Below are 14,811 nucleotides of genomic sequence, written 5' to 3' on the forward strand. Positions count from 1 at the left end.
AAAAATAAAAAAAACGAACTAAATAAAGTGCAATAATATTATTATCACTATTATTAATTGCTTTTTTTATAGTTACAGTATATTTACTGGGTCACACTATGTGCAGTGTGAGGACCAAGCCAAATCCCCAGGTGCTCTTATGAGAACCAGGCTGAAAAACTTATATGAAACCCTGTATATATAAAATTATAATAATTATGTTATGACACTAAAATGCCGATGAGTTACCTGGTTGAGACGTTTCCACAGGTTGAGCACAGGTGAGAGAGCGTTAGACCAGATCTCTCTGTCGAATTTGGAGCCGGCTGCTACAGACCTGCTCAGAATCCTCAACTGAGAGATCACCTGCACACACACACACACACACACACACACACACACACACACAGCTGAGGTGAGCGCAGTACATCTCACCGTACACTATCCTCCATCTCTCTGTGATTGGGGCAAACCGCAAGGAAGGTGCAGGCCACTCTTACACATGATAAATTGGTCTCATTACAAGAGCTAAACGCACACACACAGTCTCACTGTGTGTGTGTGTGTGTGTGTGTGTGAGTGTGGCAAAGATCAGTCTAAACCTGACAGTGACAAATAGGAGTGCAGCGTAACGCTCTGAACACACAAAGAGAGAGAGTGTGTGTGTGTGAAGTCAAGAGAGCGACAGTGAGCTGAATGAGGGTGATTCACGTATTTCATTCAGTAAAAACAGGATATTCATGCAGCCAAAAATCTGCATAGCGACGCACTAGCAACAGCTCTGAACACACAGCATTATGGTGGTGAGTTCTGCACAGTCAATCATCACAAGCATAAAAAAAAATATCTGTAATTATTTCACAAGCATAAAACCACAATTAACATTGTTAGTAACTCAGCTTGAGCCACCTAACCTAAAGATGTTACAATGTTATCATGTGACATAATGTTTTATATTTGCATCCTGAATTGTCATTAGCCATCTTTTTTTTGCATGTAATCACATAAAAATCGGCAAAGTTGCTGCATTTCATTTACACATTTCAGTTTTATTTTTAATCATTTTAGCAAGGCAAAATATCAAAATATCAAATTTTTATCAGAATTATAAATTTTTTTTAATTTAATTTTAGATTTGTTTTTTAAATACTGAAACCCATAAAAATAGAAGGAAAATGAACTGAGTTATTATGAATTGTTAACCTAAATTTAGCTAAACTTATCCGCTGCCTCGCAAATACTGCTGTTTGCTTCAATAAATACAAATCTACTAGAAAATATCCTTACCAATAAAGTAGGGCTGTCAAAAGTTAACGCAAATTCATTTTAAACGGCACTAATTTTATTAACGCACGATTAACGCAGTGCACATTTCCTGTTTGACCTGTAGCCTGGCCTGTAGTTGGAGAAATGGAGAACAGTGTTGCCAACTTAGCGACTTTGTTGCTAGATTCACAAACTTTTTTCAAAAAAGCGCCTAGCAATAATACATAACACAAAATTGGACAAATTTAGTTTCTGAGACTCGCCGGTACTGCCGCACGAGCGCATTTCATTTGACGACAGCTCGATTATAAATCAAGATTTTTGTGCAGATTAACATCTTGGAAAGGAGAGCTGGTTATGTAGTCTTAATGGGTCTTGTTTCAGTCACTATTTCATATTAACTCGGTTGTCTTGACAACAGAAACAGTAAAATATAACAATGAAAACAGTTTTATTGAGAATTTGGCTGCATCAAATTAGAGTATGTGGGCACAGAGAGGCAAACAAATGTAATAAAAAAAAAAAAAAATGTACAGCATGTTCAGTAGAAAGTGAGCTGCGCTGTCCTGCAAATAACGTAAACAGGCTTGTGAAAGTAAATTGCTCAGTGCAAAGAAAGAGAAGTAATGGGAACCTGGTATTTCTATGTTCATTTTTCATGTGTCTAATAGACATGAACAAGTTCTTTGAAAAACATCTATGACCTTTGAAACATGTCGACTCTTCATGCCCTAAAATAAAGTAAAATCTGACTGAGAACATTTGCCTGGATTCCAACTAGTCAAAAAGGTTCATAAATAATGTCATAAAAATTGTGTATAGTTGTCTCTGAAAGGACTTGGGTGTAAAAAGTCACCTCAGAAATATGGTGAAAATATGGTGTGAATGTACTTTGTCTGTCAGCGCATTATGATCTCCACCCCACAGGAAAGAACAACAGTCTCTCTCTCTCTCTCACACACACACACACACATACACGTCTTTGATGTTGAGGAATGTCCTGCTCAGCACAATGTTCTCAAAACACCTCTGACCCTTCATGACCTCTGCAGAAACACACACACACACACCTGCGAGCTGATGATTCTCTGTGCAGAGCGCTCGATGTTTGCAGGCAGGCCGAAGAAACTGGGTCTGTCGTCTTCAGGAAGAGCGTCCACCACCACACGATAATCCTACACACACAGAGGGGTGAATTTAATCCACTAGTGCAAAGGATTGTGGGTAGTATCAGTCCAAAAAGCACGCACAATTAGAAGAATTGAAACCTTGTAAACTATACAGCACAGACAGCATGTGTATGAACACTGACCGCTATGCTGCAGGAGTTGGGCAGGTGTATCTGCGCCGGGAAAGCGTGTGTTTTCTTGACTCGTGAGTGTGTGTGTGACTGTGTGAGGAGCTGAGCGTTAAAGAACTGCTGCAGGTACGAGCGAAGGACCCGCAGGTCACACACGTTATCGATGCGGCCGCCGTAGATGGCGTTTTCCAGGAGACCGTGCACGAATTCCCACTGAAACACCTTCCCACCTGAAAAACACATGAGGAAAATACTCTAGTAAGATCTCAAACTAAACATGCGAATACATGCAAAAAAAAAAAATCGTAAGATAAACACACACACACACACACACACACCTTCAAACAGACGGTCAATGATCTCAAAGCCGGCTCTCAGGTCTGACAGAGAGAACTCGTAGAACTTCGTCCAACCCTGTGCAACACAAACACAACATCATCATCATCATCAGTTCAATTTAACTTGATATATACAGATGCATCTCAATAAATTAGAATGTCGTGGAAAAGTTCATTTATTTCTGTAATTCAACTCAAATTGTGAAACTCGTGTATTAAATAAATTCAGTGCACACAGACTGAAGAAGTCTTTGGTTCTTTTAATTGTGATGATTTTGGCTCACATTTAACAAAAACCCACCAATTCACTATCTCAACAAATTAGAATATGGTGACATGCCAATCAGCTAATCAACTCAAAACACCTGCAAAGGTTTCCTGAGCCTTCAAAATGGTCTCTCAGTTTGGTTCACTAGGCTACACAATCATGGGGAAGACTGCTGATCTGACAGGTGCCCAGAAGACAATCATTGACACCCTTCACAAGGAGGGTAAGCCACAAACATTCATTGCCAAAGAAGCTGGCTGTTCACAGAGTGCTGTATCCAAGCATGTTAACAGAAAGTTGAGTGGAAGGAAAAAGTGTGGAAGAAAAAGATGCACAACCAACCGAGAGAACCACAGCCTTATGAGGATTGTCAAGCAAAATCCATTCAAGAATTTGGGTGAACTTCACAAGGAATGGACTGAGGCTGGGGTCAAGGCATCAAGAGCCACCACACATAGACGTGTCGAGGAATTTGGCTACAGTTGTCGTATTCCTCTTGTTAAACCACAGACAACGTCAGAGGCGTCTTACCTGGGCTAAGGAGAAGAAGAACTGGACTGTTGCCCAGTGGTCCAAAGTCCTCTTTTCAGATGAGAGCAAGTTTTGTATTTCATTTGGAAACCAAGGTCCTAGAGTCTGGAGGAAGGGTGGAGAAGCTCATAGCTTCAAGTTGCTTGAAGTCCAGTGTTAAGTTTCCACAGTTTGTGATGATTTGGGGTGCGATGTCATCTGCTGGTGTTGGTCCATTGTGTTTTTTGAAAACCAAAGTCACTGCAAGAAATTTTGGAGCACTTCATGCTTCCTTCTGCTGACCAGCTTTTTAAAGATGCTGATTTCATTTTCCAGCAGGATTTGGCTCCTGCACACACTGCCAAAAGCACCAAAAGTTGGTTAAATGACCATGGTGTTGGTGTGCTTGACTGGCCAGCAAACCAGACCTGAACCCCAGAGAGAATCTATGAGGTATTGTCAAGAGGAAAATGAGAAACAAGAGACCAAAAAATGCAGATGAGCTGAAGGCCACTGTCAAAGAAACCTGGGCTTCCATACCACCTCAGCAGTGCCACAAACTGATCACCTCCATGCCACGCCGAATTGAGGCAGTAATTAAAGCAAAAGGAGCCCCTACCAAGTATCGAGTACATATACAGTAAATGAACATACTTTCCATAAGGCCAACAATTCACTAAAAATGTTTTTTTTATTGGTCTTATGAAGTATTCTAATTTGTTGAGATTGAGATTGAGACTGTTGTGAATTGGTGGGTTTTTGTTAAATGTGAGCCAAAATCATCACAATTAAAAGAACCAAAGACTTAAACTACTTCAGTCTGTGTGCATTGAATTTATTTAATACACAAGTTTCACAATTTGAGTTGAATTACTGAAATAAATGAACTTTTCCACAACATTCTAATTTATTGAGATGCACCTGTATTCAGCCTGCTGTGCAATAGAAACTCGAGGTCTTTTTTTAATCATGATTAAATATGGAGTCATTTTTCAGAAGCTTGACATGATTTCCATGGCACAGTGAAGTCATTCATCTTTTCTTTAGCTCTAAATTGTTCACAGTCTTTTCACAACATACATTATTTCATCTAAGCAAATGTTTGAAAGAAAACCTTTTTAAACACCTGACATCTGAAATGGTAATGCTTGGTGATACATAATGGTATATTTATATGCATATATATAATTTACACATATATAATTATCATATCATTATATATATATATATATATATATATATATATATATATATATATATATATATATATTTATGTATAAACAAATAATTATTATATTTTATAATTATACATATATTATAAATTATATATACACAATTATAATTTATAAAATTTTTATATTGAATTTACAATATAAATTATAGAAATATAAGTTATAACAATTCTAAATATATCATATAAATTATATATATAATTTATATATACTAAAAAATTATTATATATATATATATATATATATATATATATATATATATATAGAGAGAGAGAGAGAGAGAGAGAGAGAGTAAAATTATAAAATTATACATGATATATATGATGTATTTTGGTATTGAGACAGCACTAGTAAAATCCTGTAAAGTCTACTGAACAGTTTCCTGGACAAACAGAAATCTGCACGCCTGCTGTGATGATTGTGTCGAGATCCCTGGTGAAAATAACACCATGTTTTTCTATAATGGCTGTTATAAACCTTTGGTTTCCATTTTCTTCAAAAGGCTCACGATCGACATCTTCTGTAGCATTTCATTTTCCACACTGAAGTCCATTGTTAGCCGACATCTCTTGCACCAAAGAGTCTCTTTAAGAACATGAAACGATCTCCGCTAATTGCCCAACCTCTATGTACAGTTCACAGTCACACCACGTCACTGAATACTGAATAAGTGTTTATGTGGTAATATGTTAATGAGCCTACGTGACGTCATAATCATAAAAATAATGCCATTTCTGTGGAGCAAGAAACATCCTGCTTCTTTCACAAAATCCTTTTAAGAGACACTATGAATTAGTTTTCTTCTACACAGCTTATTAGATCCGGCCCACTTTAGGAGAGAGAGACAGATGGAGCGAACGAGAGACATTACGAAAGAGAAAAGCAAAAGCCTCAGTTAATTAAATGGATCGCTTCAAAGGCCTGACGCTCAGTATTTTAATTCAGAGTCGGAATTAATTGCCCAAACAGATCCAAGAGCTCCTGTCTGAATTCCAGCGATGGTCTTAGTTTATACTGTGTCTGAAGTCATGTGACCGGTCTGTACCTGTGGAATGTAGTTGCGTCTCTCCTGACACACAGCATGGAACCAGGCCAGACAGAAGAGCGACTGAGCTCGAGTCAGGTGACCGCCTTTACTGATCTGCTCTGCGCTCCAGGACTCATACGTCCGCTTCAGGTTCTTCTTGAGGCCTGGAGGAGCCTGAACACACACACACACATTATGGCTAATGGACATGCAGTCTGAGATGCATCTCTGTTGACATAAATTTCACAATTCGAATCGATGTTAAACCACAAGCTTTTCAATTATATGGACATTGAATGTTTTTCCTGAGGTTAATGTGACATATTGTTTACAAGCTGCTTTACTGATGTCTTTCTGCATTTAAAACACTGATTTTTGATTACGCGAGACATGAATCATTTCAGTAATTTGTACTATATATTTCAACACCTTCTGATGTTCATTCATGTTTATTTGGTGCTGTAACTAGTAGTAAAGAGGAAGAGATGTTCAGTTCACATCTACAGTGATTTAATGTTACAAGACATTAAAGAGGGTTTCTGCAGGTTGTATGACGGTAAATTTAAGACTTTTTAAGACCAATTAAAGAAAATGTTAAGAAAAAAATTCAAGGAAACAATACATCAATATGTTCTCTAAATGCAAACGTCTACACAATGGCAATACAACTCCCAGCCAATGTTATATATTATCTGTTTTCATTTTAATATTTTTCAAATGTAATTTATGTGTTTTAGTTTTAGTTTTTCTAACGTCTATATAATGTGTTTTTTTTTTTTTTCAGTTTAAGTTTTAGTTATTTTAGTACATCAGGCTGAAGTAAATGAAAATGAGAAATAATGAATAAAATAAGTTTACTTTTTTATATTTTCATTCAGGTTTTATTTCAAGACATTTTTCATGGTTTTAGTTTTAGTTTTCCATTTCTCTGTATTAATATCTTAATTTTGCATCTCAAATGTATCTTGATGCATCTCAAATGTATCTTCATTTTATTACAATTTTAATTTGTGATAAAACTGACAGCAGTTCAAAGCTTCCACTTTGTTTGATATCATAAGTAAAAAGCACAAAGCTCATTGTGATTATTGAATAAGAAGAATGCTAAAAAATAACATTTAATGAAGTTTTTTTGATGCATAAACCAAAAACAGCATAGATTAAAAGTTCAGTCTTGGGATTTAAGAATCAATATTTGTTCATTAAAGAGAATACATTATATTTGACACAAACTGACCTCATAGGTGACCTTCAGGCTGGACTGGAGCAGTATGGGAGTGAACTTCGCATGAACCTCAGCAGTCAACCAGAGTCTGAAGCCGGCTTTGGGTTTCATACTGTTGAGCTCCTGCACACACACACACACACACACACACACACACAGATTAGATGTCTCACTAAAACGTATTAAATCAATAAATGCAAAGCATCAAACCAATAACAATCCCTCCTGTGTGCGTGTTTCATTCTCTCACAGCCTCATCTGATTGACTCCAAACCCATTACAGATCTGCAGCGCTACACAACACAAACGCTTACATTTTGAGAATGAGCACAGAAATGAAAACAAAAAGCAATTAAAGTATCTGCAAGTAATCATCCTCACACAGATTCACTCTCACTTTACAACAACAGTCATTTCAGCTATAATTAATTACACAGCACAGATAACCAGTGAAGACAGACAACTGGTGGAGAGACAGAAAGTCATTATGAAAAAGACAGACAGCCAGAGAGTTCAGACCTTCTCCAGCAGGGGGAGCCACGCTGTGACCAGGTGCAGGTTCTTCAAGCACAGCCATTCACCGGAGCGAACGCACTCTCTGAGCATCTGTAGAGCCACGTCAGCCTGACCCTGACCCATCGCCACCTTTATCACAGAAAATAATACTTTTATTCAAAAAGGATGCATTCAATTGATCAAAAGTGACAGGAAAGACATTTATAATGTTACAAAAGATTTCCATTTCAAATAAATGCTGTTCTTCTGAACTTTCTAATTATCAAAGAATCCTGAAAAATAAAATGTATCAGTTTCCATAAAAATTTTGGGCAGCACAACTGTTTTCAACATTGATAATAATCAGAAATGTTTCTTGAGCAGCAAATCAGCATATTAGAATGATTTCTGAAGGATCACGTGACACCTAAAACTGGAGTAATGATGCTGAAAATTCAGCTTTGATCACAGAAATAAATTACATTTTAAAATATATTACAATAGAAAACAGCCATTTTAAATTGTAATACTATTTCATAATATTACTGTTTTTTCTGTATTTTTGATCACATAAAAACAGCCTTGATGAGCAGAAGAGACTTCCTTCAAAGTCATTTAAAAATCTTACAGACCCCATATATTTTAAATTAGATTTTATTTTCATATTGTGTTTAATTTACATTTTATTTAAAGTTTCGGGAATTTTGAAGTTTTTATTTTTATTCATTTTTTAATGTCTACATATTTTTTATTCAGTTTAAATTTTTAGTCTTATTTTATAAATTTTAAGTTATCTTAGTACTTCAACTTAAACTAAACAAAAACGCTGCCTTAACAACTAGCTGAAATGTGTTTGTTTGAGTGTGTGTGCGTTTATGTGATTTACAAGTATGAGTATTGAAATACCTCTGTATGACAGAGGTATTTCAATGTGAATGTGGTTTATGAGGACACTTTCAGTGTCCCCGTAATTCAATAGGCTTAAAAAAAAAACACACTAAATAGTGTCTTTTTGAAAATCAAAAAATGCAGAAAGTTTCCAGTAAGGGGTAGGTTTAGGTGTAGGGTTGGTTTAGGGCGACAGAAAATACAGTTTGTACAGTATAAAACCATTACGCCTATGGAGAGCCCCTGTAAACCATAAAAACCAATGTGTGTGTGTGTGTGTGTGTTTCGGACCTCATGGTAGTTTTCTCGCCCCACGATCTGACTGGCGAGTTCCAAGAGCTCCTGAGACGGATCCGCGCCGGCAGAGATGATGAGTAAGACGGGTTCAGACTCCAGTGTCTCTCCGAACAGACGCTTCAGATTCAGCGGAGGAGGAGACAGTTCCCTCATCCCTGCACACACACACAAACACACGCTAGTTCACAGACAGACTGACAAACTGAAGCAGACAGACAAGCTGACAGGCAGACATGTTGTCCTCTAGGTAACCCAGATACAGACAGACAGGTACACGGTACTTTATCGATTTGCATCATCTGTCAGATGACACTGTACACAGATGATATTCAGATGTATCTTTAGTATTCGGTGAGATCTGGCTCTTCTCTCCACACGACTGTGAGCTTCTGCAGGGTTTCCACAAAAACAATTATCCAGCCCAGTGTGATGAAGGCAAGTTATTTATACAGCGCATTTCATGCACACAGGTGTGTAAAACACTTTGACTCATTCAGCCATCACAAAGAAAAAATTTAAGGAAAAATAATAGAATTTTAATAAAAAATTAAGAAAGAAGAATAAAATATTAAATATAAGTTTAATTTTATCATTGCATTTTATTTTTTATTACTTATTTTAATTATTTATTTTATTCTTTAAACATATCAATGTTGTCATCACTGTTAAACAAAACTGAAACTATAGAAAATTATTTTTGGTAATTGAAACCTGAAATAAATTAAAATTTCAACATAATAAATGTAAACAAAAATTAGAAATGTTGACTTGGCAACAAATTGAAATGTTGAAGTACTAAAATTAATCAAATAAATTAAATAAAAAAATTAAATGAAAGTACACAACAAAATTACTAAAACTTCAAGTAAAATTAAAATGAAAAGTGAAATCATTAATAAATATTAGTATAATAAATAGCAATTATTAATATTATTCATTAGAATCTATTTAGGCAGCCATTCCAACTTAAAAAGTGATTCAAATGGATAAAATGTTTATCTGTGTTTCTCCATCTCTGTAAATGAGCACCTATCACAGACATTGGTTATTTTATATAAAGATAACAACAATGACTACAGTCTAACCCAAACACCAAGAGAACATTTTTAGAGAGAGAAAAAAATTCAATTTAATTGCGAACCATTTTTCTAAAAATACAGTCTAATCCAACCCTTAAAGAAGACTTTTTTTATAAAAGAAATTATTTAATTATGAATCATTTTTAATCACAGTCTAAACCAAACCCTGAGAGAACATTAAAAAACATATATATAAAAAGTTAACTTTTTAGTCTAACTCAAACCCTGAGAGAAAATCTTTTTAGAAAAAAATATTTAATTATGAATAATTTTTCTAAACTAACTTTTCCTAATACAGTCTCACCCCTGCCTGAGAACAAAGATGTTAAAGAAAAGAAAAAAAAACTACTGTAGTCTATCCTAAACCCTGAGAGAAAACTTTTTAAACAAAAACAAAATATATTTTGTTTAATTATGAACCATTTTTCAAAATGAGGACATTCCCTCATAACTTCTCAAGACAATTTTGTTTGCAAACTACAGCTATGTACACACACACACACACTCAATGCGGCACATCGTTGTCATTCTAGTCAAGCTCTGCACTCTTGAGAGCGAGCGAATATCTTTAAGCGACCTTACATTTCATTTCCATAGCAACCACGAGAACAGGCCAGCGCACTGCTATTCTACTCTGCAGAGCAGGTTTAACCTGGACAACACACACACACACACACACACACACACATCTATTCCGTCTCAGGCTGCGGGTCCGGCCCGTAACAGCCGTTAAATGACTCTGCAGCTTAGCGTCACTTGTAAGCGGATTAGAAACAAAGATCCATTAGCATTTTGAGTTAGCGTACACACAGTGACTCAGCGTCAGACATCAAACTCTCTCTCTCTCTCTCTCTCTGAGGAACACCGTTAAGACTGAGGAAAGCATCTGAAAGTCTTTCAACTGGATCCAACGTGAACAACCGCCAAACAGCCAATGAGAGTGAAAGTTGGCTTTGGCGAGTAAATAAGGTAGCGGCCAGTTGGAACGGTAGCGGAAGAAGAGCGTGACCTTCAGTGACGTCAGTCAACACATCACAGAGATACAGCAGACGACCGAAGAAAAGATCAGAGACTGAAAACATCAACGAAGAGCCCGTCTGTCAGACACAGTTTACTGCTCTAAAGTACCACGGTATTACTGCTACTGCAGAATCACTGCTGGAAAAATGAATGAAGATGAAAGTAGAAATTGGAAGAAGTTTTGGTAACACTTCACAATGAGATTCAAAATAAAATAAAATAAATGAAAGCTATAAAATAAAAGTTTATAAAACATGCTCAAATTAGATTCCTCAAAATAAAATAAAATACATATGTTAATTTAATAAAAAAGAAAAGAAAGTTTAAAAGTTGTTCAAGTTTAAAATATTGGCAGATGAATTGGTCTGTCTGGTATAATTGTAATTACAGTAGTATCTTAAAGTGATGAATAAATAAATAAATACATTTCTTGAAATGTTAAATGTTATAATAAGGTTTATAAGAAAATTATTTAAATATGAAGTGTTAAATTTTACAAAAAAGGTTTCAAATAAAATAAAAAAAATTCGGAAATAAAACAAATAATGTTATTTATGCATCTTTAAATGTTAAATGTTTTAATAAGGTTCATAATAAAATCATAAATGCATACAACGTAATTAAAATAAAAAACAAAATGTTAATTCATACAACTTGAAATGCAGCTTTATTAAAACAAAATAAAATAAAAAATTAATGAAATGTGTTAATTTTTATAAAATAAAATAAAATAGAAACTTGAAATGTTAAATGTTACTAAAACTTGACATTTATATAAAAAATGAATATATAAAATAAAAATCATTCAAAATATTACTAAATAAATACTATAATGGTATTTATTACAATTAATTAACAAGTCTCTGACAGCCAGTCCAGCCCATTAAATTGACTATTAAAGCTGAATTTAATGTAAAAATGGATTAAAATAGATAAAAACGCAAAGAAAAAATCATTAAGCATTGTATAAATGAGCTTCAGCATTCCCTGGTTCGTCCTAATATGGTAGGAGGAGCAGTCACATGACATTTAACAGATCTCTCTCCAGGTTCGGTTTATCAGAACTCTGAGGGCATAAAGTTCAATTCAGACCCTTTAGAGTCAGCGGAGGCCGAGTAATTCTTCAGGACACGCTGGTGCCATGGGAAAAGGTCTTCTGCTAGTCAGGACGTATTTAAAGATTTACTGAGTTCTGCTTTAATTCCTAATGACGCAGCATTAGAGCTAATGGCAGCAGAACACATTACTATTCATGAGGAATCTTATTTATTTTACAGATATAATAGTTATAGCATTAGTGTAACCCACAAAACCCATTTGAAAATAAACTAAAAAAATAACTGATATCATTTAATGTGTTAAATGTTATAATATGGTTCATAATAAAAAACAAAATACAATAAATATTAACAATTTGAAAAAAACAAATAAAAGAAATAAAAATAAAATAAAATAAAATGTGTTTATTTATATTTATCACAACTTGAAATATTAAATGTTGAAATATGGCTTAAAATAAAAATAAAAAAATTAATGAAATGTGTTAATTTTTATAAAATAAAAAAAAAAAGCATTAATAATAATTATAGTATCAGTGTAACCCTACGAACCAGTTCAACTATACGGTAAATACAAATACATTAAATATAGTATATAAAATAATAAAATATTAATTTATGTTAATTAACATGAAATGTTAACTGTTATAATAAGGTTCATAATAAAAAAATAAAAAATATATTTACAATATTAAATTTTACAATTAATATTGTACAAAAATAAAATAAAGGTTTATTTACTTTAATAGAACAATTACCACCAGAAGTTTAACTAGGAAGAAAAACTATTTTTCCCTCTTTTATAGTGGCTCAGATGTATTTAAAGATTTAGTGAGTTCTGCTTCAGTTCAGTAAATGGCAGTGGAACGAACATTACTATTCATGAGGAATGTTATTTATTTTAGTGTGGTATTATAGCATCAGTGTGACCCTCTGAACCCATTCCATCAAACCATCTACAGTCTGTGTGCGATAAAAGAGTGAACGGAGTAACGCAGCGTCTTCAGACAAGCTACTCTTCACATTTACAGCTCATATACTGCGAGTCAAAACGAAGAAAAATAGTGAGCAGGTAGAAAAAGAGAAAAAAACAGACGACAGAGGGACAGAAGGACCCCTAAGTGAAGGATAATTGACACCGTAAGGTGTTTCGAACACTGAAGAACGTCCTGTAAGAGTGTGTGTGTGTGTGCGTGTGAAAGCCTCGAGGGGGATGGACTCAGTGTGTGTGTGTGTGTGTGTGTGTGTGTGTGTGTGTCGTCTCAGACTGGACATGTCGAGCCTCTGCCGGCTCTTCAGGAGAAAACTGTGTGTCTGTGTTGTTTACGGAAAAATCTACAGTTCTGATTATCTCCACGGAAGCGAGACGGCGGCCGCTGGAAAACCATCAGGAGATCTGCCAGCCTCCATCACACACACACACACAGACACACACACCCTATATTCCCCATCAAACGCAGAGATTCAGCCAAGTAGAACTATTAGAAACTCATGCTAACTTATTCTACAATCCAGAGCCAGTTCTTAAAGGAACAGACACTCAAAACTAGACTGGGATTTTTGAATGTTGTTGAAAAAAGTCTCTTTTGCTCACCAGGCACGAGTTATTACAGTTAAGTAAATCTGAGAAAGGAAACTAAAATTAAAACCAAGGAACATTTTCGTTACTAGAAATAATATGAGCAACATTAACCAAAATAAAGTAAAACATTAAAAAGCTTTGTATTTCTCATTTTAGTTTAATTTGATATACTAAAATAAAACTTAAATAAAATTAATTACATATATATATACTAAAAATTACACTAAAACAACTAAACATTACAAAAAAGCACAACAAAATTACTAAAACTTTAACTAAAATTAAAATAAAAAACTGAATCAAAAATACAGTAGAGAGTAATAGTAATTATTATTATTATTATAATTCTAAATAACTGTTGTCTATATGAATATCTGTTCAAATGTAATTTATTCCTGTGATGCAAAGCTGTATTTTCAGCATCATTCCTCCAGTCTTCAGTAATAATTCTAATATGCTGATTTGCTGCTCAAGGAACATTTCTAAATATTATCCATGTTGATAGCCAAAATATAATGCCAAATATTCTTGTGAAAACTGATACATTTTATTTGTCAGGATTCTTTGATGAATAGAAAGTTCAAAAGAACAGCATTTATTCTCTTATCTTTGCAACATTATAAACGCCTTTGCTGTCACTTTTGATCAATTAAATGAATCCTTACTGACGCATTAGTAGTGCATATTAACAGTAGAGCACAAAAAGTGAATTCTCTCAACTTGTTTTCACAAACTGTGGTCATTTTGACTGGTAAGTTCTATTTAACTCTGAATATTCAATGCGAGGGGAATGGGGTGAGTTACACATTTTCCAGTGTAAAGCGCTCGTACGCAGGCAGTTGAGGCAATGAGGTTTGCTCTGGCATCATTACCGCGGTCAGCTACATCAAACCAAGACCGCAGACAGCCCGAATCTTGTCAGCACCGATCGCATAACAGTTAAAAATATATCGCAGGCCCTCTTTCCTCATTTCGTTCTTGTCCTCCTCCTCTCTTCCTCCACTAAAATCAATAGTGTTTGGAAAAATGAATTATAGCGTACACTGGAAACGCTAATCACAGACTAACCGATGGTTCGCCCTTGGACTAAATGTCTTGCATACTAAACCACAGTCACTGGCAAACAAGCCATTTTATTTGCTAATTAGGCAATTAATTTTACTGAATGTGGCTGCGGAAGCGCTGGTGATGGCAAAACTGCTGTATTATCAGTAATGAGACCCGTGCATGTGTGTGTGTGTGTGCGC

General features: G+C 34.9%; 1 protein-coding gene across 3 annotated transcripts in view; it reads right to left on the reverse strand.

The window, feature by feature from the left end:
- Positions 1-14,811, reverse strand: part of dync2h1 (dynein cytoplasmic 2 heavy chain 1) — a 97,230-nt gene that overhangs the window by 12,576 nt on the left and 69,843 nt on the right. For all 3 annotated transcript variants that reach the window (XM_058799774.1, XM_058799775.1, XM_058799773.1), the window contains exons 77-84: positions 8,820-8,980; positions 7,665-7,790; positions 7,158-7,268; positions 5,939-6,094; positions 2,884-2,959; positions 2,558-2,775; positions 2,316-2,420; positions 229-345 (exon numbers count right to left, since the gene is read on the reverse strand). In XM_058799774.1, coding sequence (XP_058655757.1) covers positions 229-345; positions 2,316-2,420; positions 2,558-2,775; positions 2,884-2,959; positions 5,939-6,094; positions 7,158-7,268; positions 7,665-7,790; positions 8,820-8,980 — 1,070 coding nt within the window. The remainder of the gene's footprint in view (positions 1-228; positions 346-2,315; positions 2,421-2,557; positions 2,776-2,883; positions 2,960-5,938; positions 6,095-7,157; positions 7,269-7,664; positions 7,791-8,819; positions 8,981-14,811) is intronic.

The sequence above is a fragment of the Onychostoma macrolepis genome, chromosome 15, assembly GCF_012432095.1.
Source record: "Onychostoma macrolepis isolate SWU-2019 chromosome 15, ASM1243209v1, whole genome shotgun sequence".
Classification (NCBI taxonomy): Eukaryota; Metazoa; Chordata; class Actinopteri; order Cypriniformes; family Cyprinidae; genus Onychostoma; species Onychostoma macrolepis.